General features: G+C 47.8%; 1 protein-coding gene across 3 annotated transcripts in view; it reads right to left on the bottom strand.

The window, feature by feature from the left end:
- mpp7a (MAGUK p55 scaffold protein 7a) overlaps window positions 1-25547 on the bottom strand; it is a 156882-nt gene that overhangs the window by 44071 nt on the left and 87264 nt on the right. For all 3 annotated transcript variants that reach the window (XM_080793388.1, XM_080793387.1, XM_080793389.1), the window contains 3 exons: window positions 21959-22087; window positions 906-987; window positions 722-807 (listed from right to left, as the gene is read on the bottom strand). In XM_080793388.1, the coding sequence (XP_080649514.1) occupies window positions 722-807; window positions 906-987; window positions 21959-22087 (297 nt within the window). The remainder of the gene's footprint in view (window positions 1-721; window positions 808-905; window positions 988-21958; window positions 22088-25547) is intronic.

Here is a 25547-nt window from a genome sequence, read left to right as displayed (position 1 = left end):
CACACACACACACACACACACACACACACACACACACACACACACACACACACACACACACACACACACACACACACACACACACACACACACACACACACACACACACACACACACACACACACACACACACACACACACTTTTGAAATGTTTATTTATGTCCACATAATGAAAAGTACAGGAATACCTTGTTACTGTACATAGGACATAAACACTGCCAGTGCAGTTTGACAGTGGGAGAGCAGCCAGTTACAACGTGCATGGACGGCAAAGCATCGTTACATACAGTACAGCTGACATGTCGGACACAGGGCAGCAGACATAAATCATGGATAAAGGAAACAACGCCTCCTCCAAATTGAGCGGCTTCCTATAATGGCTGAAACTGAGCAATACCTCGCTAACTGCTTGGCTCTCCTTTTGGAAAGGCCGGCCATTTGTAAGCCCCTCACAACCAACTTATGCACATGCCCTAGGCTGCCAAAGATAAAAACTAAAAGTTTACATCTGTAGCCTAGCTGTGAGATGGTCTGCATTAGCTGCTGATACTTCAGCACTTTGGTTAGAAAGGCTTCTTCCAGCCTATAGTCAAAGGTACAGCCGACCTCGAGAATGAACACCTCTCTATGGTTTTCATTTACAACAATGGCATCACACACACACACACACACACACACACACACACACACACACACACACACACACACACACCAAACTTACCAAAATACGAATAATTTCCTCTGGCTTCTTGTCATCCACAGGAATGCCATTGACCTCCCTCAGTTCGTCTCCTACATGAATCAGACCTACACGACACAAACAAGTTGGTGATTAAAAACAAGCATTGGCTATAAAACAATGTTGCATGAAAGAGAGGAAGAAACGTCGCAAAGGGAGAACTGACCACTTCTGTCTGCTGCACCTCCTCTCATGATCCTGGCAACAAAGATGGCCCCCGTCTGCTCGTCTCGCCTTATGGTGGCCCCCTGCGGCACACAGACAGACAGATAGGAACAGAATATAATTACAATTTACATTGCTGTCAGTTGTTGGACAGTCAAAAAAGATAAATAATAACCAAGGATAGGTCTGGCGGACAAGAATATTGGAAAGCTGACATTAGGAATGTCAGACAATATTTATGACTGCTAGGAGCGTCACAGAAAAAGCTAAACCAAGAGTCACTTGTCCACGGACAAGTAAAACTTTAATGCGCTTGTCTGGAAAGAGTTATTACCTGACAAGCCTTAATGTCAAGCCCTGCGGTCAGATATGTCTAGGCAATGGGAGGCAAACTAGAGCCAAACATTTGACGCATTAAAGTAATTGAGAGTGGACAAGAATAATCCCTACGATGAAACCCTTGTCAAATCATCTGTTCAGGAAAATATAAAGAATACATCGCACATTGATGTCTTCACACTATTGATATGCACACTATATAATTACACTGCGGTATCAAAAGAGCACAGATTTACATTTCTGACTGGGCAGTATATGGGCTGTCATTTGATGAGGCAATTTACGCAGAAGAGAACATCATTTTGAAATGTTATTACACGTACAAGAGGCACATGCTTCTCCTTAATAGCTGCTACGACAGGTACAGTATGCATCCATTTAGTAATGGCTACTATGTAGCAGTTATCCCAGTACGGTGTCTCTGTCCATGGTGCTTCAACGCTCCATGGAGTCCACTTCCCCCCCTATTTGGAGTGGGCTGTCAAAAATATACCGTGGGCGGAATAGGGTTGAAACCGTAGTGGAAGCGGGGGCGGTATTGGGCAGAAATCCAGCGGGAGTAGGTGGGTGCAGGATTAAGAAAACAGTTCCTAATACCGCCTCCCCCTGGCCAGCTGGGGCGCCCGATGGAGGGGAAAGGAACTGGTTTGAATAAGCTGTTCCTTCCACGCGCTACATCCACTACAAACTCCCCCGTTAGGTGAAAAGAAGCGGCTTGGACTCCTCATGCATTGAAGGAAGCATGATGTCAGTCCGTTGCTCTCCACAGGTTGACAGAGCGAGCGTAGCGCCCAGGATCACATTAGAGAAATAGGGTGAAGAAAATGGGTTACAAAAATTGTGGGATCAAAAAATAGACAACCACATCTCCTCCAAATATACAGTGTCATGGAGTCTCCAGCCACTTCCTTTCACCTTGAGGACGTAGCGCATGTGGATGAAAATGATATCTCTCCAACTAATGCTACCTGCTGAACAGGCACTGCGACCAACTGGTAGGAGTTGTGCCAATTGTGTTTGTGTTTGCGTTTGTGCCTGGCCAAACTGGAGTCTATATACTTTAACACTGCACCATCAAGACGTCCACCAGTGCTGATACATTTTATTACAAAAGTTAAAGTGTATCACATATACGTATATACACAGTATATTGAATGAGAAATGTGAGAGAGAAAAAAAAGCAGCACAGAGTAATAGGAAAAGACAGAGAAACAGTTGGCTATTGGAAGTCTGGCGCTATCTGTCAGAGACATCCATTTATTGGCACAAGGCATGCATCTTAGGATAAAGGGCCTCTGACAGAGAGAGGTTAGGCCCACCATGCACAGAGCAGTGTGTGTGTGTGTGTGTGTGTGTGTAACCAATGCATGCAAACTATACTTTTCCTCTACCTCTTTTACTGGCCTGGTTTTCAGCCAGAGGGACGCGGAGGGCAACGGATAGCATTTCCACTTCCTCATTTCATATGACAGTGTTCGCCATTGATGCGTTTTCCAGGGAAACCAACTCTATCCCACTTTTTTTCTTCTTTTTTTTCATGCTTTGCACTGAAACAATGAGCCATCACCAGACTGCCACGGTCCTCCCTCGAACAAAACAAACAACCTATAGGCATTGGCCTGGGCCGGCAGACAGCGAGACGTCCCGGCCCAGCATGGGGGAACCGTACAGTACGTTACCCTGGCTGGGTCCATCTGACCCCGGCCCAGACAGAGAGACAGGCCCGGGCGGCTGCAGATGAGCCGTCTGCTCGACACATACTTTGTCGCGGTTGCACATCATCCTTCCTCCCCTTCTTATACCTGCTATTCACATCATCCCCAAAAGGCTGTTATTGTTTCTGTTGAAAACCAAGTAGAGGCTCAGTCAGAGAGCTTCCTCCGCTCTCACTTGGTACAGCCGTGCTTTTAATTCAAACTGTCCCAACTCATCACGGCCCCGGCATGGGCCGCGGGTGTCCGACACCGCCTCGCCGCGCATCGTGGCTACTCCGGTTTCAGTGGGTTTTTTTTTTCCCCCTTGTCGCCTTCCTCCCAACGGCCCCAAAGTAAAGCTCCATCTGTCGCCAGCGGGAGGATCAGGTACGGGATCAGAGGAGATGGTAGAGCGAAGGCGACAAACGCCCTGCCCCGCTCCTCAAAAGGCCCATTGTGGAGCTCCTGGTCTGCAGCACTTCAGCGGCGCAATTAGCCATACCGTCGGGACTGTTTTCGTGACCCGTTTACCGCCTAATGGTTTCACCTGACAACAATAATGGTTTCCTCAAGGCTTCTGGTGAAGCACGGGAGGTTGGAAAGACAGAGACCAGGATGGTGGATGGTCACAAAGGCCACGGAGAGTCTGCATAAAGCTGACGACTTAACGCAATAATTGGGACAATTAGAGGGCCCTGGGAGGCTGCAGTGGAGAGGGAAGTCAGTGGAAGGGGTCAGCGAGAGGGGAGCGCACTATCAGACCCCCTCTGCGTCAGGGCTACGCTCAGCCCTCTCGTTGTGACTTAAAGCAGATGGACGTGATGCAACAGTACCCAGACGGACTAAAAGGGGCTACGTGTGTCAAAAAGGCAAAGAAAGAGATGCAATGTGAAAGACAACAGGGGAGGAGATACAAGCCTGCAGAACCTCCCGGTGGTGCATTCAGACATGTGGTCATGCAGTTTCTGTCTCTCTCTCTCGCTGGCCACCGGCCAGCGATGTGATGGATGTTTTTATTGTATCTCCCCGAGGCGCACGGTGGATGGTGGCAGTCAAAAGGCTAGCTAAACAGCACAGTGCAGGGCCTCGGACCCCGCTGTGTCATTACTGTAACGACACCAAGTCTGTCTGAAGGAATACCAGCGACGTACGCTAGACCGCACGTTTATGGCTATATCTATCTATATCTGCTCCTATATGCGGTGCAGATACAAACCCTCATTGTTAGGAGTCACACATGGTTCATATCATATGCCGTGGCGGTGCCATTTCCAAACACCACTTTCACTTGACTTTATTGGGATTATATAAAGGGAGAACAGCCTATAGATACCTTTTTAACCATTTTGGCAAGAAGAGAACTGACCTCAAGGTCACTGGGCATTGTGGGCAATACAATATTTTTTTGTTTTGTTTTTGGCCCATCCAACCTGGTCATGCTGGGCATTTGACAGTCAAGTCTGAAATCAAAATGAACAGTTATGGGTAATATTTTTTTCACCGAAGAGTTCAATTGTAGTATCGGCAAATTAAGCTACATTTCTTTCCTTATTGCACTTCCCCGACTTTCTCTTGGACTATACTCAACTCTACATGTGTTCACAGTATCTCCATGTTATTGGGGTGACCCACTGACCTCCAACGTGACGAATCTGCCGGTCAGCCAAGACGGCAGCCAAGGCACCATGACGGGAGGGAATGAAGGAGAGACTGTGTGTGTGTAAGGCAGCCAGCCACGGGCTGAACTCGGCAGCCACACCGGTAGCCAAATGAGCTGTGTCTAGATAAGGGAGGCCGGCGGTGGCCAAAACTACACTGCAGCAGTCAGAGGTCCCGCCAGCGGTTGGGTGTTGCTGTGAGATAAAGGCCAAAGATCAGTCAGGAATGATGGAGTGACGCATCAGAAAAGAGGCCGTAAATAAGCGAGGGTGTGAGTGTGTGAGCCTGTGAGTGAGGGACCTCCCGCTGATTTATTATAATCACCCACGGAGAGTTTGAAAACATGACTAAAACTCCAAAAAAATCTGCTGCATGGGCGAAGTACAACCATGTGCAAACCTGTAGCAAGTTTTGCGAGCTGCCATGATCGGAGAAGGATATCAAATGGAACACACAACCACCATAAAATAAAGACTATACTAATCATTGTGTGTATCCCTGCCCTATCTGCATCGAGTGACCTCGGTACATAGAAATGGATCTATTGGATATTCTGACTTTCAGTTGCACATGCATTTTGTTTTGATTGTAATTGTTCCACTTTTTGCTTTGGCAATGTGTTCCAAATGACAAATGACATGTGTAACTCTGACAGCGTATACACATGGAACCACATGGACCCGTAAGGGTCCCAATCAGAGTTATGGGGTCCTTGAAATTAAAAGGTTTGACAAACACTGTGGAACTAAATGGAACAGAGCCTTCATTAGAATAATTGATAACACCAACGAGGGAGTATATGGAAGAGGCCAAAGTTCTCCACTATGGTTGCTGTGCATAGAGGCCATATTAGTGTGGAGGGAAAGGGGGAGCAAGGGAATGACACACACACACACACACACACACACACACACACACACAGAGGGACAGTCCTGCGTACTGGAGTACTCCACTAAAGCCACACATGGCAGGACAGTGTTAAAAGCGGCAGCCAGACAACGAGAATGGAGAGACGTGCACAAATAGACCCGAGACGCACTTCTGTCATCCACCCAGGAGCAACAGGCCTGGCCTGCCTCATCCACCGTTAGCTGACTGCAAGAGACAGAGATGCCTGTGTGTCGTATGGAGAGAGAGAGAGAGAGAGAGATGGAGACACAGAGAGAAAGAAAGAGAGAAACAGCTTCTATAGCAGGGACTCTCAGACAGTCCTGTATACCTACAGGTGCTCGATATTAGGCAGTGACAAGCGGCTCGAGGAGAGAATTATGGCTCGCATCAGACCTGGAACCGCTGGAAGAGTGAGAGCCGTGTAGCGTATTCCCACCTCAGTCACAACTCCCCCAGTTCCATCCTCCCCGAGTCTCCCGACGTCTCATAATAATAACCCATGTGTAGAGTTCTCCGTCAGCACTCTACACTCCCCCCCCCACGAACCCCCACAACCCTCACCTTGCAACAATCCACATACCTACAGGCTTCATTCTCCTCATCCTCTGGGGCCACCGCAGGAGGCCGTTGGAGGGCCTGAGGTGTGTGTGTGTGTGTCCATGAACCTGACAGTATAGGGAGGCCATTTACACACACACACACACACACACACACACACACACACACACACACACACGCACGCCCCTCCACAAATCGCCAAAGACACCCGGCGGGTGCTATCATCAGCACCCAGTCAAGCGTGGGCCACTAATGAGAGGAGCACTCGCCCCGTTAAGGAAATACACAAACAAGACAGGCTTGAAGCTAAACAAACCTCTCGGCCAGGGGAAAGCAAGGCGCTCGTCGCTGTGCACAGGGAGAGGGGGCAGGGGTGCGGAGAGATCCACGGGGCTAAGGGCCCGCGTTGAAAGACCAGACGGACGGCCCGGGCTTACACGGACACATCAGCGCCCGGTGCCACATGGAAGCCATTTCAGAGAAACGCTACAGGAAGTCAGGCGGGGAAAGTGAATGGGGTGTTCGTTTCGGAGTGTCTACGCTCAAATGTTTTCATGCCAAGGTCCCCCAAATTGATGTGTGTTTGACCGCGGACCCCTCCCATCTGAACATCATTTGTATCAGGGACCCTTGGTAAAAAGATTTGAGTTGTTAAAATGTTTCAAGGATATCCTTGAAAACGTGACACATCATGGTCGACATGTTGTGAGATTGTAGATCGGTTGTTTTCAAGTAGCCAGCGATAAAGTTAAACTGATTTGAATGCTATATTAACACATTCGGAAACCCCTAAATGACCCCTTGAATGACCTCTGGTGTTTGTGTGTATGCGTCCGAGCCGTTGAATAATCCATGACTGAGCACATGTGTAAGTCTGTGTACTGCTGCCGGATATGTGCACGTGTGTGCCATGGACATAGACATAACTGTGTTTGCGTTGTTATCCTGTATGCACGTGTGTGTGTGCGTGTGTGTGAGAGTGAGAGAGGGAGTGAGAGAGTGAGAGTGTGTGCCTGTGTGCATGCATGCGTGTCCGTGTGTACAGTATAATGCTTGGGTGAAACCTTGGTCGTGGGTTGTACATGAAGTCAGGCCAGACGTCCAAACAGGCCTAGAGAGAGCGAACTTAAAAACCAGATGATTGATGCTGGACAATCACTAAGCCTGATGAATGGGCTACGCTACGTTAGTAATTGAAGACGAGGCGCCACTTAACCATCAAGCGGCCTGACTCTGACGTTCTCACGGACAAGGTAAAGCTTACTGCGCACGGGAGAGCAAAACACTAGTTTTTTAAGTTTTTCTTTTATAGACAGGGTTTTTTTCTTTCCCCCTCCTCAAGCATTAATTCTTTTGCCCCAAGTTGGCCTAAAAATAGACATTACTCAGAGGAGTGAGGCTAGCCCAGAAATTATATGTTTGAGGACAGAATGAGAGTAGAGTAGAGAAAAGAGACAGATAGAAGAGAGGGGGAGAGACAGAGGGAGAGAGGGAAGATGGAAGGAATGAGAAGGTCCTTCTAGACCGCGGTCAATTAGTCATCGGTAAGGCGATCCGGAGGCTCGGCTTCTGACCTGATCGGATCCACATGCTCCAAACTCTATTACTCCATTTCTAACACATAAATGCCTCCGATTGTTATTGTTGGGCAGTCACCGAATGCTATAGCTTAATCTATGTAGCGCAACAAGGAGGAGCTGCTGGAACAACACTTATCCCCATAACAGCACTACACACAACGATAAGGCGGCGGTTTTAAGTATGTGTTGACAAACGGTTCCCACTTCATACATTACATACAGTAGTAGCTAAAACACAGAAAAAGAATAGGGGGCGAGGGGGAAGAAAGTGAATTCTAGAGTCCCATGCATGTAAAATAACAAATGGGAAAGAGCTATGATGACCCATGGAGCTGTCAGCACGGTGGAGCTGTACATATAAAGCAGATGAGAGTGGGATACATGTTATGAATGTCTGTCTCATGTGTTAGCTGGTGAGGAGGGGCCAAAGGGACTGGTCATGAGGCTAGAACCTTCTGAATAGACGAGTCCACGGAGGGGTGCCCTGGGCGTGGCCATAGCTGAGGTAATGATATGTTGACTTGATGTAGGACTTTTTCTGAATATATGTGATTCTATACCTGCACTAGATGCGCCCAGACCTCGGTTTATGCTATGGTGTCTCATGTATGTTGTTGTCCTGTATTGTTTGTATGTTTTAAACCACTACTCTTGCTGTAAACCTAATTGCCCTTCTGGGACATTAATAAAGACCTTGAACCTTGAACCTTGAGGTGTCCCATTAAGCTTAATGGCACACCTCAGTATTGGTTGCCTACACCTGGCCTACAGGCCAAGGCTCCATGGATTCATCTATACCAGTCTGAATGAGGATCACAAAGGCAACTATAATGGGCTGTTACCGTTTCTTTTTCCTTCCTGAGGCCAGCATTGTTTTGAGTTGTTGAAAATGTAGAGTAGTCAATTATGTTTTACTCCCTTTTTCTCCCCAAATTTAGTCGTTAAGCCAATTAATTCCTCCTCACTCACATGTGTGTTGTCACTGCTGTTGCATCCTACCAGTGAGGATGCCCCACCAGGAGGACGTACTGCCTTCGTCCTACTCCTCCCGCCCAACACTCCCAACGAGGTGATGAACTCCTATTCTGTGCTGAGCCGTGCACTTTTTTCTGGTCGTTCAAAGCGTTCCAACTTTGGTTCGAATGCTGCACTGCGTCGTCATGTTTTTATCTGCCCATCTAATCACAGAAGACCAAGCTTCCATTTCCTATAAACTGTACAAAAGTGTGATAACTGATAATACTAGGCTACCTGCCAAAAATGTTCCTCGTCAACAAACTAAATCTCATGGCAGGTCTGTCCTCTCTCCCTACCAGCCTTCCCTGAGAGCAACGGCCAGAGCAAGTACTCTACCTTGTGCCGACATGTTTACTTCTGCTATGAGACGGTTGGTTTGGTTTGCCTGACAACCAAAACATCCATTGAACAATTGCTGTGACTCTAAAGCACCCTCAAGCACTCCCAGATGGGAAGAGCATCTTGGGAATTCAGCTGGAAAAAATACTTTGCTGGACACATAGCATAAGGTATTTTGTCTGACGTGGATGAATGGATGGATGGGTGAATGGAACACTATACAGAGATGGATGGATGGAAGGACGGATGACTTGCGAGCTGGCAGCCTGGTCGGTAGAATGCATGTGGGTTGGCTGGCTTGGCAGGCTGTCAGTTGGCCTGGAGGTGGGGTTTTTAACCGGACACAGCCATAGCGAATGGACAGGGCGATGGACCCTCTAACCTCAACCATTAGCCTCGGCCCATCCTGCTCCATACCGGCGCCTCCATTTGCCAGGGAAAACAAGTAGGGGGCTCCATTGCACACATACGGCCTTCCGCCCCATAACAACCACTCAAAACATCACCCCGGGTAGCGGTGTGGAATTCCGCAAACATTATTCCTCTCCTCCAAATTGGGAGAGACGGGGGGGAAAACAAACGCGGACGTGTTTTGACACCGCGTCACTTAACGAGCAAAGTGTGACGGCGACAATAAACTCCTGCCCCGACTGCTGTATTGACGGCACTGTTTAGGGCCGTGAGGTGTAGTGGAAACACGTGGCGGGCTTCTTTCACACCAGATGTTGACCGCGGAAAAAACCAAAACACACCAACCCGCCGTCCACCCCCCAAAACGAACCTCTCGTAACATTAAAACACAATTACCTGCAATCATATGTTGCTGGTTGAGAGGGTGTCAGTTCGTCTTACCTCACTCGGATGGCATACGAGCACTGGAGCGCACTTCTTACACGCTCTTTGAAAAGTGATACGCGCAGAATAATTAGTGTAGTCGGTCACAATCGGAAAATCCACTTAGTGTTATAGTAATCTATAAAGCTTAATATGCCGCTGTTAAGAATTAAGTGAGTCCCTGGATGAAAACCAAAGCGTCAGTGCAGAGAGAGAGAGTGAAAGGAGAGGAAGGAGAGACGTAATTCTTCAGATGAAAGAGTGTGTGTGTGTGTGTGTGTGTGTGTGTGTGTGTGTGTGTGTGTGTGTGTGTGTGTGTGTCTGTGTGTGTGTCTGTGTGTGTGTGTGTCTGTGTGTGTGTGTGTGTGTGTGTGTGTGTGTGTGTGTGTGTGTGTGTGTGTGTGTGGGAGAGAGAGACAGAGACAGAAAGGTGATGTAAAAGGGAGAGTGAGAGCATGTCTAGAGCTATAGCATAGTACTTTTTATAAAAGATTTAAAAAAAAACTATTTTTGTAGTTCATGCCCCTGGTGCCGCTGAAAGGTCCCCTCTGTGTGACCTGTTGAATGCCTTTCCACCTGTTTTATTAAATTACTTGTGATTGCAACTAATAAAAGACTCCCCCCCCACCCCCCCTCTCTCTCTCCCTCCGCCACACACACACACACGCACACACGCACACACACACACACACCTAACCCAGGTCTCCGGTTTCCCGTTGTATTTCCTTAACCCTGCTCCTGACCCCTCGCCCGTAATTAACAAGTATACTGAGAAAAAGGAAAATTGTGGGTCATTATCATGATAATTACAGGAGGGAAATTCCAGGGAGGAGCTGCCAGATACTGGTAATGTAGTGGTCGGGAGGTCAGGGACGGGAACGCTCACCTTCATTTGTCTTTCACCCCCCACTTTAAACCTTAATGTCGGAGCGGGGAGTCATTAGCCCGCTCGCTGTGAAAACATACTTAGCAGCCCACCTCCGCACTTCAGACAGGTGCCTGCGTATTCCAGTGCGTTGAGCCATATAGCTGTGTGTGTGTGCGCGTGCACGACTGTGTGTGTACGTGTATGTAGCCTACTTTAGATTTGTGTGTATCAATATGTGTGTGCGTGTCTGTGTGCGTGTGTAGGTGTATGTAGCCTTTTACTTTTAGTTCAAACTTGTGTGTACTGTATGTGTGCATGTGCGCGACTGGGCGTGCATGTGCGGATTGTGCGCATGCGTGTGTATGTGTGTGTAGTCTACTTTACTTTTACTTCAAACGCATGTGTGTGTGTGTGTGTGCATGCGTGCATGCAACCGTGTGAGTGCAGATGTGCGCATGCATGTGTGAGAATTTACACGCATTTGAGTGCCGAAAGAGCAAGAGTGATGTATCTGTGTGTTTGTGTGCGCAAACTGCACATCCATGCATTTTGCAAAGAATTATATATCGCAATTTTTAATGCCACGATATTAAAATCAGATCGCAAAGTTCAGAATCAAATTTAATTTTTATTTATTAAATAAATATATGTCAGAAAGACTGACTGACATTGAACTTTTGAATTGAACTTTTCATGGTCTATCATGTTTAGAATTGTTTTAAATGTTTAAAATGTAATAAAAACAAAATAACATGTGAAAGAAATCGCAATGAATCGCAAAATATAATTAAGAATCGCAATATAAATCAAATCTGCACCCTATAGGTACGATATGGTATCGAACCGGGAGGTGAGTGAATCGTCCTCCACCTCCAGCTGTGTGTGAGAATGTTCCTAAAGCCTCTGCGTGTCTGTGTGACTCAACACTAACAGACTCAGCTGAACTGCTACAGGACATGGTTGGACTGCAGCGCCAGGTAGTTAGTCACAATGTGTGACTGTCTGTCTGCGAGGGCCCTGCATAGTACAGTACGTGTCCACTCCACACACACACACACACACACAAAGAGACATTTGTGTCGCAAGGAGAGGTGAAGAGAGAGAGAGAGATCACGCACGAGAGAGAGAGAGAGCGTTCTGCATCGCTTGCCTGGAATTGTTTAGTGTTTTCCCAAGTCGTTATCCCGGGTATAAGAAAACAGCGCTTTCACATGTCATCTTCCATTTGCACAAGTGGCCTGGGAAGCACTTGGGAGCGAGGCGGCTCCTGAGTGCCAAAGGGGTGTAACGGGGCACAACAAAGCCCGCATTCAGCCCCCCCCCCCCCTCCCCCCGCCAACCCCTCCGGGCTCGCCCGGAATGTGGCGCGGAAAGCGGAAAAGAAGGTGCACCTGGAGGAGGCTGAGAGGGGAGAGAGGGTAGGATGTGTTCATGTAGATGATTAGCTGTGAGGTGGAGGAAGAGGGGTCCATGTTTCTTTGCTTTTTGGGGGCACCCCGAGATTATAATCTGGGAATGCCTCAGATGTGGGTTTCGGGAGTTATGTGTTCTCACGTTCACAACTCAACAGATGTGCCAGGGTGGGGTTGAAGGTGGGCGTGCCATGTATTGGCTTACATGTTGTAGACACATACTCATATTATGCTGTTCGACTCGCACGCATGCATGCACGCACGCACGCACGCCATCTATGTTATACACTGTGAGAATGTATAGTACACCAAATAAAAAATAATAATCTGCATGGTCCACACAAAGGCCGATCGAGCCCGCGACCATGAAGAAGTTTGGCCATAGCAACTTGCCCAGATGTGCTGACATCATCACCGTTTTTAGCCCAAGGAGTGTTTTTGTGCAAAACTTGCTTGGAATGAATTCAGCATCACCTAGTTTGACACGTCACATGCTACTTAAAGCATAAGGAAATGTAGAAAATATTGCCTTATAATAGGATGTCAATGGTGGCCATACTGCACAGGCCATTTTCAACACTTTCCCCTCAGACAATTCCAGGCAACTTTGTTTATGTTATTCAGGATATATTGAAGATGTAAAATCAGCTGAATTAGTTTTTTTTGCAATTAGTTTGAGGTCAAATTACATTATACTGGACTATATTAATTATATCTGGTTTCAGTATTCATTTATGATATATTTCCGCTATTATTTTCGATGACGTCTCACTGTTGCACAACATCGAGGATTGCACAACAGGCGCTTCCAGGCTGTGGAGCGATGCGATCCGTTTTCATATCAATAAACTTCGTCTTTTGGATCAAACTTCGTCTTGGGCGACGGGCGTTACTAATAGAAAGGACAAAGAACTTTGTCCTGCGCGATGGGAGTGTTAATAGGATACGTATACTTGTCTAAACGTTAAAGCATCAAATGTGAAAAAAAAGTAACCTCTTGTATGCCAACGGTTAAAGATTAAAGAGAGCGATTTACAAATCCAACGTCAGGGCTGTCTATAATGAGAGTTAATGCAGCAGCGTTCCATTTAACAAATCATATCCATAACGTTAAGCATGGAACTAATTAGGGATGCGAAATTCTTGCAAAATAAATGGTTATGGCAAAACTTAACTTAAATAATAATCACCATTATGGGTCCCTAAAACATTTATTCAGCTCTTTTGAATGTATTAATTGCATACACTATTCAGTGATATATTTTCTGCCTATTCAGGCCGAAACCGAATAGGCCGAAAATGCATTTTTAGCCATTATCTGACGAATATTTTCTGCCGAATAATATCTCGACCCTTGTTGCTCGTGCAGCAGGGCTCCTATCGGTGTGAATATCACCAATTGGTGATATTCCCTTCCATCTGTGATATAGATGACGAAATCATCAAATCATATAACAAGCCTAACGCAACGCATGATAGCACCAGGAGTACAGAGAAACTATTTGTAGTCAGGGTGCGTTTTACTTTACGTGAGTGCTTTGAGAATTTAATTTTGTCTCATTTGTGCAGGTTAGCAGGAATCCAATCCTTTTATGAATTCTCCCCTCAGTTAAACTAACACTGGCGATTTGACTGTGCATGCAGACAGTTACACTTACACACATCTGCCCACACATGCACACCAGAGGCATGCAACCCCCCCCCCCCCCCCCCCCCCCCCCACCACACACACACACACACACATAAATTACATGTGCGCCTAACATGTAAGAGAGCGAGCCCTGTCCAACGGCGCTGGTGCTCTCCACTCATGCTGTCATGCTCTATGGCGTGGCACTCCATCTTCCCTCGCAGCGCTCCAAAAGAACCCAGGCGTCATCCATCAAGTGGAGGACATATTGCTTTTAAAGCACACAGCTCTATCTGCAAAACACTAACATGTGTGCTGTCTCCTCTAATCTCATTAGCTGCTCCATTAATCCCCGGCCAGCGTCGTTACTTTCTACTCGCCGTTCGCTGTGTGATGTAAACAGACACTACTATCTCCTTCAGACCTCCTGGGTCTAACGGAGGACACTTCCTCTCCACAATTGTCCCAATTATCACGAGCCTCTTGGAACTATACTTCCCTGCAATGCTTTGTGTTTAGTTAGTGATGTGTGTCTGTGCCGGCTCACATGGTTTATGTTTCTGTAAGTCTGTGTTTGTGTTTACGCACAACTGTGTATACGGTATCTACATAAGACACATATGTACGTAGACCCAGAGCTTATGGTCTATACAATGAGGGGGTTTTCTACCCCCTCATTGTCGCTACTCTGTCTATACTATAGACAGAGTAGCGACAATGAGGGGGCAGAAAACAGCCCAGTCACGTGGTTCATGTACTCGCGTGAGCCCATATAGACTCCAATGCATTCCGTAGACATCCGGTGTCCCTATTCGCCAAAAGAAGTCTATGTAGAAGAGCTGCCATTGGACTGGCCCCATGAAGTGAACGGAGTTGTCGTAACTCTGTCTTACTCTATGGCTCTGGGTACAGTGTGTTGTGTATAGATGGACACACGTACAGTATGTGAAATAATCCCTATAACCAAGTGGATGGTATTGAGATCCTAGTGTGAGGCAGATAAGTAAGCCTGGGACCGAGGCTAAGTGCGAGGCCAGGAGATAGTGAAGTGTGCTTTCTGATTGAATGCACGTGTGTGGGGGATTCTAGACATCCCGGCAGACTCAATTGGTGGCTCTCATTGTGTCAGAGAGAGGAGAGTGGAGGCCCATCTGATGAAGATGGGAAAAGCATGGCATGTCAAAGCGCCAAACAGTTCATTCCAGTGACTTGACGCTCGCTCTTCTGATTCACCAAAGACAAAAACATCTAAATCGAATTGCAATGTGCAGGTCTGGCGATAATTTGGTACTGAAAAAAACACCACAAAGCCAAACGATTGCTTCACTTTTGCCCTCGAGCCGAACAACTCACTTTCGGATGTCGGCAACAAGCCGCGTTTGAGCAAAGACATTTTTTTTCTCTCTTTCCAAAAAGTCAACCAAATTCAATCACAATGTTGGACATATTGCAATAACAACATTGGATGTGTCATCTAAATTTGTACACCCGAGCGAATAATATACTGTATAGCTTGAAAGTCAAAACCAGCTCTATTTGTAGGCCTTTAATGAGAAGTCCAGCTGATCCCCCGCTTACCCAGTGGCTGGGAAGAGTGGGTGGCCGTGCCCAGCAGGAATGGCGTAGCTGTTGTATTGATTGGTGTGAGGCCGTGCCAGTCAGGACCAATGGGTTGGCAAATGCCGTCAGCCGGTTGGCATGCAGAGCATTACAGCCGCCTACAGTTTTCCACAGAGCTGCACCCAGTGGCACCCGACCGGTCGTAATGGGAAAACCAACCCTCGGAGAGCAGAGAGGGAAGGAGAGAGGAGAGAACGAGAGAAAGGAGAGAGAGCGAGAGAGAGAGAGACTGACATTGATCCTGTCACATTCCTGGCGGCAGTTTTTGGCAGCCGGTAATGATGCCCAACAACCGGAGATGGAGGGATGAAGGGAGAGAGGGATGGATAGTGTTGGGTTTGCATGGCACGCCTGAGTGCTTGATAAGAATGTGGCAAAAGGTGCGGTAGCTACAGCGTCCACTTTTAATTATTATTCACCAACGCATGCAGGCAGCCATGGACGACGATGGCGGAGCCAGAACAAATTTGGAAGAGAAAACGGAAACTAAAAAGAAACAAACGGACAGACAGACAAATGGAGCAGAGGACAGCCAATGCATTAGTTGGTGTGAGAGGCGTGCATGCTAGTATGACGGCTACAGACTATACGATGCGAGCGAATGAGGGCTTGCAGGGGGTCATGTGTGGTGCTCAACACTGTCGGGAGTGACATTGAATTAGCTGGAAAGTGATCCATAACATGGATGTAAAATTGTGGATGCAGCAATCGTCTCCAATCTGCAATTTAACATCTGTGCTTCGGAGATGTTTTTCTTTTCCGTCTTCAACCGAACACCCAAACGAGAGCAGCAGAGACAGCCGTGGGCAGACTCTTCTGCCTCGTAATGTTCTCGCATCATACCGATGGTCACTGCCGATGACTGCGTTATCGCATCACAGCGGCTTCCTCTCCACCTCTCCTCTCTTGCTATTTAAGGTATTCTAAGAGATGTTTTGTTTTTTACTTTTCCCAAGACAGCACACTGCACACAGGGATGCTGCTGCTGCAGCCTGTGGTACTCGTGCACGTGGGTGTGTGTGTTTGTACCGCGCAAGTGTGTATATCTCGAGTCTCCGTTTTCCCCTTTCCTCCCCGATCTCCACACACAGCTCCTGGCTCTGGGCTTCCTGGCTGGGCAGAATTGAATTGTGTAACACCAGTGCGTTCTTCTGGCACTCTCCGACTTTTGTCTGACGATCTCCTATTAGTCAGTCTGCAAACTGCGCTCAGGCGCTCTATCACAGAAGACAGAAAGTCACCATTATGTCTTCTCCTTTCCCCCACGCCGCCACAGACACAAGTCAAGCCTGACGCACCCCTCCCCCCCCCCCCCGCCCCCCCCCACCAACGCCACCCCCACCCCCACCCCTGAAACCTTATCCAAAATAACACATTCTTTCAATAAAGACACACGGCTGGGGCTTGCTTTATTCCTTTTGTTTTTTACGGGGGCCACATGTTTATGCCTTACTCCAAACCCAATTATTTCATTGTCCTGACATTTGAGCTAATAAATCACACGGTTTAGGTTTCTGCAGGAGAGCGAGAGGGGGGGGGGGGGGGGAGGGCTATTGCAGAAGATCACGTTTTTACTTTTTCAACTAAAATACATAGCATGAAGTCACAGTCTGAAAAATGCTAGCCAATTAATCAGAGCTACTGAATGCAATCTACTCGACTAATCACAATTAACTTAATGGATGGCTCGATGAGAATATGGGGCCCGCATATTAAGAGTCCCCCCTCAAAAACACATCCTGAACTATAGTATGAGGAAATGCGAGAAAGAGAGAGAGCGAGAGAGAGAGAATGAGAGGAAGGGGCGGGGGCGGGCCCACTCAGGAACGGAAAGGAAATTAGTGCGATATTACACAGCCCTCCTGTTATGATGTCAAGTTTGAACATTTCAGGCTGATTATGTGGAATAGCGAGCTAAAGGGCACATCCAAATCAATTTGGTGCAGCGCTCAACGAGGACCCGACACAATCACAGCGGGTTTTATTGGTCAGCGTATAATGGCTGTGACTTCACCACCAAACATCTGACCTGGCTGGCTGCTTCCTTAACCCATTTTAGGCGGGAACCTTTTTTGGTGTTTTAAGCATTCTGTTCTACTGAAAAAAATAGCAGATCTACAAGCTCACATAGCCATAGCGCGACACCGAGTGGTGCGCTACGAGCTTGTAGGTCTGCTATTTTTGAAAAGTCGTGAAAGTGTGGCGCAAATTTCAGAGCGAACATTTTTAACTAAAATATTGGCTTCTGGGGGGTCCCTGGAACTACATATTTTGAGATGGGGTTCCGTGGCCCAATAGAGATAATTCTTGACATGAAAAAGGTTGTGCACCACTGACAGAAACATGGATTTAGAAGACTTTTTTTAATCGACCTCAGTCCAAAATGGGTTAATGGGCACAGTCTGACTGTACAGTATACACCATGACCAGTTTTCCCCCCTCATAGCATTACCCAACTATAGCAGGCTGCCCTGACCAAAGGCCCCAGAGGTAGATGGGCTAAACACACAACCTTAACATTTACTGTCACATTAGATTGTCTCGAAATAAAGGACAATGAATCCATTGGCATGTGTGATTTGGCAACAGGAGATCTACCTGTAAGGGCCTATTAGTCCGCCGCGCTGCAGTGGAGGGGAATATCTGCCTCGGCACTCCGTGACGGAGCGCTAGGCTACCACTCTGTCCTCCAAGCCTGGCCCACAATGCAATGTGCAATGGGCTCCAGCACTTGTCATGCCTATTCCTTTCCTTCCAAACTGATGAGATACAGTAGGCTACTATACTTTTGACTTTTAACCATTTTAGACCTTCTAAAAACGTTTACCAGAAAAAATGTTTTCTGGAAAACTTCAAATATTTGGTCAAATATTTATTAAAAGCTTTTCACCAGAGGAGAAAAACTAGTTAATAGCACAGGCAGACTATTCACATACTAGAGCATGTCTGGAATAAGTGTCAAGAGCTGAAATTGACATGTAAATAAAGGGCTTCCCAGATTAAAAGGTATAGTTACGTCTAGGGGTTCTAAATGAAACCTCTAGGGGTTAAACCCTGAAAGCAGCTCAGTGGCCTTGTGGTTTCCTTGTGTGGCGCAAGGTTAATTAAATAAGGTTAGGAAGCGAAGACCGCACGGTGGACTCCATGTTGCTCCCTGGAAGGAAAGAAACATGCGCAATTGAGACCAAGGAAGCTGAACGCGCAAGTGTTGGCTGCATATAGCCCATTGCGCATGTTTCTTTCCTTCCAGGGAGCAACATGGAGTCCACCGTACAGTCTTCACTTCCTGTCCTCTTTTAATAGTCCTTGGTGTGGTGTCCGCCCTGATATGAGACTAGGAGGTAGTGGTTCAATTTCCGGCCGGGTCCCACCAAAAACTATGTGGAGGCGGTTTGAAGGACTGAGGTGTACCCCATCAACATAGACAAACAACCCTGGAAGAAGATGGAGCTTAGGGTAGGACTTTGTAACAGAACAAGATGCACACGTTTCCTAATGCAAAGTGGCTAACAAAAATGTGTGATCTATGTTATGCCTCTTTGCTTGGCACTCAGCACCAAGGGCTGGATTAGGAGTGAGTCCCTGTGATATACTATAGTGTCATGTCCAGGGGGTGCACTTCAAGCAGGTGACTCACACTAATAGAAGATATACTGCCATCGGCCATCGGGAACAGCTGGATTCCAAAATGACTGAATTACTTAAACCCATATATAATTAGTTGACTGGGGGCCCCCAGGGGTCTGTACGTGGCCCTAGATTGACACCAACTCTATTCACTCAAAAAGATCTACAAGCTTGGCCAGGACAGCTGGCATAGCGGTCCGGGCACCTAGTGTAGGCTCAATGTAGCCTGACAGCACGTTTTCGGATTCGAGTCCCGATCCCGACGACCTTTGCTGCGTGTCACTCCCCATCTCTCTCTCCCAGTCTCCTGTCAAACTACCTATCAATAAAAGGCATGAAATCCCCCAAAAAATACATCTTAAAAAGAAAAAAAATAATAAAACCTATGTTCAGCCGTCTTCACCGAGCGTGCTCGCCTATTTTCGGCAGGTTTTCGCCTATTATGACAGGCCCAGAATAGGGACAACTCGGGTTCATGCGGTTAAATAAGTCATGACAACCAAATTGCACTCTTGCACTGAGCAGACCGTCAGTGTTTGTGATTACACACAGAAGGGAACACGGGGAGATGCAGTCCCTCGGAGGAAACCACAGGCCCTGCATGGCCGAGCGGACCGCAGGGAGACCAGTTAGTAGCCTTCACCCTCTAATCATACAAGGTGTTTTAAGTCACCCTTCTCTCTTTGTGCCCACGGCACAAATATAGAACCATCAAACATTCAGACGCGACATTGCCGAGATGGCGTGCAGCCACAATCACAGTCCTTTTGGTATTTGTTTTGTTTTCAGAGAGAGAGAGAGAGAGAGAGAGAGAGAGAGAGAGAGAGAGAGAGAGAGAGAGAGAGAGAGAGAGAGAGAGAGAGAGAGAGAGAGAGAGAGAGAGAGAGAGAGAGAGAGAGAGAGAGAGAGAATAACACTCTTTTTGGAGCTCTCTGTGGGACAGTAATAATTATTATAGCTCCACAGAGAAATCCTAGTACAGGAGAGAGGACTACTATGCCTGTCGGGTCCTTCAGGCGGTGGGAACCTGTCCTACTCTGAAAAATCACTTACGCACAATAAGATGTAATATGCTACAATACATGTACGAGTTGGGTTTCTTCTTAATACATTACTGTTCTTACTATTACTATAATTAATTACCCCAAAAGGTCTGGTCTGCTCATGCTTAGGTCATTTTGGGAGACACTGGGAACGTTCCAGGTATAAATCCCCTTTAGCATAAAAAGCAGTGGTGAAATGGATGGAAATAATTAGCGTTCTCAAAGTGCTATTTGAATGTGCTTTTAACAGCTGTCATCATAGCGTATTTGGTGATTTATACAGAACCATTAGAGGAGAAATTACAGACCTAGCTAGCCCCAACTTTGGCCCCTGGCAAGAGGTCTGGATACAGCAGAGCAACAACCCTCCTTATAATATCAGTCTCGTAGATGGCCAGCTATCTCAATTCACACCCGCAACTTATAAACGATGCCCAGGGACACACTATACAGCGCTGCTAAAACACAGAACGAACGTAATCAACACCCGCAATGTGGTCAAACACACGCCCCGTCACACATCGTAAAGGCGCCTTTTCAGATGTTCTCGGGAACCCGTATGACTCAGACGAGGCGGTGAGAGGAGAAATGTGCGTTTGACGTGAAACACAATAACAGGACCAGATGATCATCATCAGGCTGGCCACTGGGCCCGGGTGTAAATCACATTATGGTTAGGGAGAACGTGACCCGACATCAGAGGCGGGGAGAAGAGGGCGGCCGGAGCAGGAAACGCCTGCGACAAAGTGTGCAAGCAGAAGAAGAAGGGGGGGAGAACATTCCTCCAAAAGCCACATTATTACGCACAGCGGCAGCTCAGCCCTATGCGGAACATGCATGAGAGAGGAGGCACGGAACCAAAAATGGCTTAGGTGTGCTCCTCCCCGCTTTCCCCCCGGGGTGCGGTTAGAGAAGCGCGCCGGCCCGGAGCCAAAACGGAGGTCTGAGCAACAAAAAAAAATACAGAAAAAACGCAAAGTGAAAATAGAGGCGCCCAAGGGCCAGGACATGTCCCTGATCAGATCAAAGGTGGGTGGAGCCTCCGCACACAACAAAGGGTGGTGCCATGATGACAGACAGAGGGACAGAGAGAGAGACAGAGAGACAGACAGATGGACGGACAGACAGACGGACAGACGGACAAACACATTATGTGTCTGACCAGACTTGTAGAACGTGTGTGTGTGTACATTTAAGTGGCATGTCTGACAGGGCAACCGGGTTCATCCAAGGCAACAACAAACAACATCAACAGATGCACCCCCCCAAACAAAAGAGGGAAACGCATCAGTCAAACAGGGACGGTATAGCACCGCAGACAAGTCCAAGTTCAGCTGCCCACATGTGGGAAGCCCTGTCCAGTGGCAGGGCCTGGGGAATGCTTGGTATGGCAATCAACAAGACGCCCAGGAAGTCGAGGGAAAGGAGAGAGAGAGGGAGAGAGAGAGAGGGAGAAAGGGGGGCAATACGCTGCTACGGTCGGGGCCCCCGGGGGTTGAGACAGACAGACAGGGCCAGGCTGGCACTGGCCCGGCTTGTTTACGTCTGGGGTGTACACTACAGTACGGCCGTGAGAGCATGTTAGGGATGAAAGAGCAAACATCGCTGGACCGGGATAGAAAAAGGAAGCCGTTTGCAGACACAAAGCCCAGACCTACATAGAAAGCGGGTTCGAAAATTACACGGAGCCAAGAAACGAGGGTAATTGTGGCCGGTTGGGTTATGCACGGCGGCGTACGACTTCAAGGTCGCGGGTTAGATTCCCACAGGCTTCCCGAAGACGCCTCAGAATCATGTATGGGTTCTTGTTCTCTGGTTTTGCGGGCAAACCGGCCAGAGGTCACGCAGAACGCTCTACTGTATATTACAGTATGGGCGCACATTTCGTCACACGTCCGCTATAGCCTGTTCTCACCAGATAACCGTTATAACGAGGTACTCACGAGAGGCTCCTTGTTTTTAACCAGGCGGATGATCTTCACCGAGTCCTCGTCGTCTTCGATGTCCGGCAGAGGCGGGAGCTCGGGGTCGTAGCTCTTCTGGGCCACCGTGTCGTGGACAGACAGGAGGCTCTGGGAGGAGGGACGGAGAGAGACAGGAGAGAGGGGAGAGAGAGGAGAACGGTTATCATCGCTCCTCAGACCAACAACAAAAGGCCCTCGACTTGACCTAATCAGCGACTACGTGGAGTACGGCCCATGCGCTTCATCACCCGTTTCAACCTGTCGTTTCTCTTTTTGTGCGCAGGCCGGGTAGAGTAAAGGCAGAGTGCGGAGGGGAGGACGGTTATGGATTGGGGTGTCTGCCCCCAGAGCGGCGTGTGATGGATTCGATGAGCATTCAGGGCCGGTTGTGTTAATTGTCATTAGCCCGCTGCGCGCCCCCTACCCCCCTCGTCCTCTCCCCATACATCTCTATGATTAAAGGCACCCAGCAGCCGGTGGCCCCAAAAGTGCTGCTCGACCCTATGAATCACTGCTAGCACTAGTGCAGCAAGACAACGGGGGGGGTTGTATGGTGGTCTCTCACAGGAACGGCGAGCTGTTGTGTTGTGTGATGCTCCGCAGTGTAGGGGAGTCAACGTAATGAAGTTCTCGGCCACCTCAGGTATTTAGCACATTGTAGGGAGCGGGAGAGAGGGATACAGAGAAAGAGAGAGAGAGAGAGAGAGAGGGATACAGAGAGAGAGAGAGAGAGAGAGAGAGAGAGAGAGAGAGAGAGAGAGAGACGGGACGCAGACAAGAATGATGCCATTGAGAGATTCATCTTTCAAACTATTTAACGGCTCTGTGTCCACACCGGGATGCAGCTGGAAGCGGGGCGCTTTTTTTCCGTGATCGAGTGAAAAACATCTCTTCACCGTGTGCCAGAAATATGGGGAAGGAGAGAGAAGGGGGGAGAGGGGGGGGGGGAGACAGTGTGTGTTGGCGAGGGATATCGGGGAGGATAGGAGCAGGAGAAGAAGAGTGCTGTGTTTTATGACAGAGGAGTGCGCTGCATTGCTGCGTTCAAGATGTTGCTAACTGGGAGCAGATGGAGGGAGAGAGGACAGACGGCTGGAGCGTGTACACACATGCATGCTGTATGCACGCACACATTACACACGCATGCACACTTAGGCCTGACTCACACCTTCACAACAGATTGATGTATAGCTGATGCATGAGACTTGTTTACTGATGCAAGCTCGCAATGCATTTCCAATGGGAGTCACATGGTTTGACACAACATTTTTGTTGTATGAGGGGGAGGGGGGCAGTCGAAACACAGCCGAAAGCCGCACAACAAAAATGTTGTGTCAAACCATGTGACTCCCATTGGAAATGAATTGGGGCAAGATGTAAACAAAGCCTTTGTTTACATCTAGCATACATCAATGTTGTATGCTAGATCGAAAGGTGTGAGTGTAGCCTTACACACACACACATACAGTACATGCACACACGTACTGTACATGCACACATGCATATACAATTACACATGCACACATACTGTATGTGTTTACATTCCACACCCTCCTTACCGATGCCATGCCGGTTAACAGAAACTCCGAGGCCTCCCTTCGTTTGTAGGGTTAACTTGAATATACACCAGGTTGAAAGTGGTAAAAACAATGTCTTTTCTCTCTTTTCTACCCATATTTCTCCCTCCTCGACACTTGTTCGCTCTTCTTTCCATAGCTGTCCTCCAGACGCAGCCAGGTGGATCCCTCAGGCCAGGCCAAGAGCGCACAACAGACCCGGCCTGGCTGGGCCTATAAATAGACGCTATGTGTTGAATTGCATGACGGACGGATGCTGTATTTTTATGGCGCTATGAGCTATCTGCTGGAGCACTGCGGGAAAAAAATGATGAAATGATAAAAATGTTTGCAGCTGAGGCCGACGATAAAAAGGGGGAAGCAGGATTTTGGGGAAACGGGATCTCCGAAAGCCATTCTGGATGGATTACACAATATAAATTGTGGTTATAGCATTGTGTCAGGCCATGAAGGGAGGGGGGAATGTTGACATTTAACCCATTTTGACCTGAGATCAGAATAAAAAAAAATGTCTTCTATATCAGGGCAGTTTTCTGAAAAAGCTATGTTTCTATGTCAGTCGTTCTTCGAACACCAAAAGGGGTTCCCGCCCAAAATGGGTTAAGAGGCACAGCGTCTCTACATTGTTTTTGATAGGGTCAATATAGACAAAATCTGATGATTTTATCTGCGAGGAGAGCGGGTCCCTCGACAACATTACGCACACCGACACGGCGTGGATTCTATAATAGACTTATTCTCCCTTTGCCACTGAATGGGAGGGAGTCGAGGACTGCGGTCCGTTCAGAGCAGAATAAAATATTACAGAGCAAATATTTGCAGAGAGAACGCTCCTGATCCTGTGGCTGCCGTCTCTATTTTCCATCTCGCCGTTCGCCTTTCTTCTGCTCCGCTTCTTTTTCTAGAGGCGGGCCGGGGGCTCTTTTAATGTGGCGTCGTATCGAGTTCCCGGAGTTTCCGAAAACAGCGGCGGTTAAAGGGCGCCCGTGTCCCGCGGTGGTCAGGGTGGGGGGGGGGGGGGGCTGGGGTTCGAGCCTGAGGTTGGACACGTAGGGCGTTGAGGACTCGAGTGATGGCGTCGGGCTGTCACTCACCTCGCCGACGACCGCCAACACGTTAAGGGGTCATCCAGGCGTCAATCACAGCCTGGCCCCCGACACAGTGGGTTGGCGGGGGGTCCTAGGGGTCTGCACCTACATGTGGCCACTCAGCACCTCGCAGGCGTCCCGTATCAGAAAATAAGTTGGTCGACGTGCTTTTAAATTGAAAGCCCCTGTCGACTGGAACACTCTCCCCAGTTCCCTCAGAGACATTACTCATCTTCAAACACCCTGCTGCTGTTTCTAAATGCCTCTGATTGTTCTCTCTCGTCTCTTATATCAGGCTGAGAATTTACCATACTTCAACTTGCTGTCATTTAACTACATAATACATGTGCATGTTTGTACTCTGTGTATTCATCAACGGTGTTGTTAATGCAGGATATCGCATTTGCATGTCTGTCACGGTTCTCGGCCATGCTCATTATGCTCATCATCTTTACATATTTATATCATTACATGAATATATTGATTTATTGATACTATGTTGCGGGTGATCAGGTGGGGTGGGAGCGGCTAGTTTTAGGAGAGCTTTGTTGTTTGTTTCGTCCTAGATTATGTATGTATTATGTACTTGTACTTATGTTGTATTGTTCTGTATTTGCTGTATGTTGCTGGACCCCTTCGAAAACGAGATGATACATATCAAGGGGATATCCTTTTCTCAATAAAGGTTCATATACAAGGTCACAAGGTTGAGGCCTATAGAAGGCAATCAACATATCCATCAACAGCCACGTGTCCAGTCCACTGAAGCCCTGCTCAGTGGACATGGACTGCTCTCATTAAAGCCTAGACCAGACCAAAGATGTGCAGTTTGCACCATGCAACGCTGTCACGCACAGAACATATCTGATCTAGATTTGCTCTTTTGGAGCACAACAACATCAT

The sequence above is a fragment of the Protomyctophum bolini genome (genome assembly GCF_963924005.1).
Source record: "Protomyctophum bolini genome assembly, chromosome: 21".
NCBI classification, from domain to species: domain Eukaryota; kingdom Metazoa; phylum Chordata; class Actinopteri; order Myctophiformes; family Myctophidae; genus Protomyctophum; species Protomyctophum bolini.
This window is presented reverse-complemented; position numbering and strand designations above follow the sequence as displayed.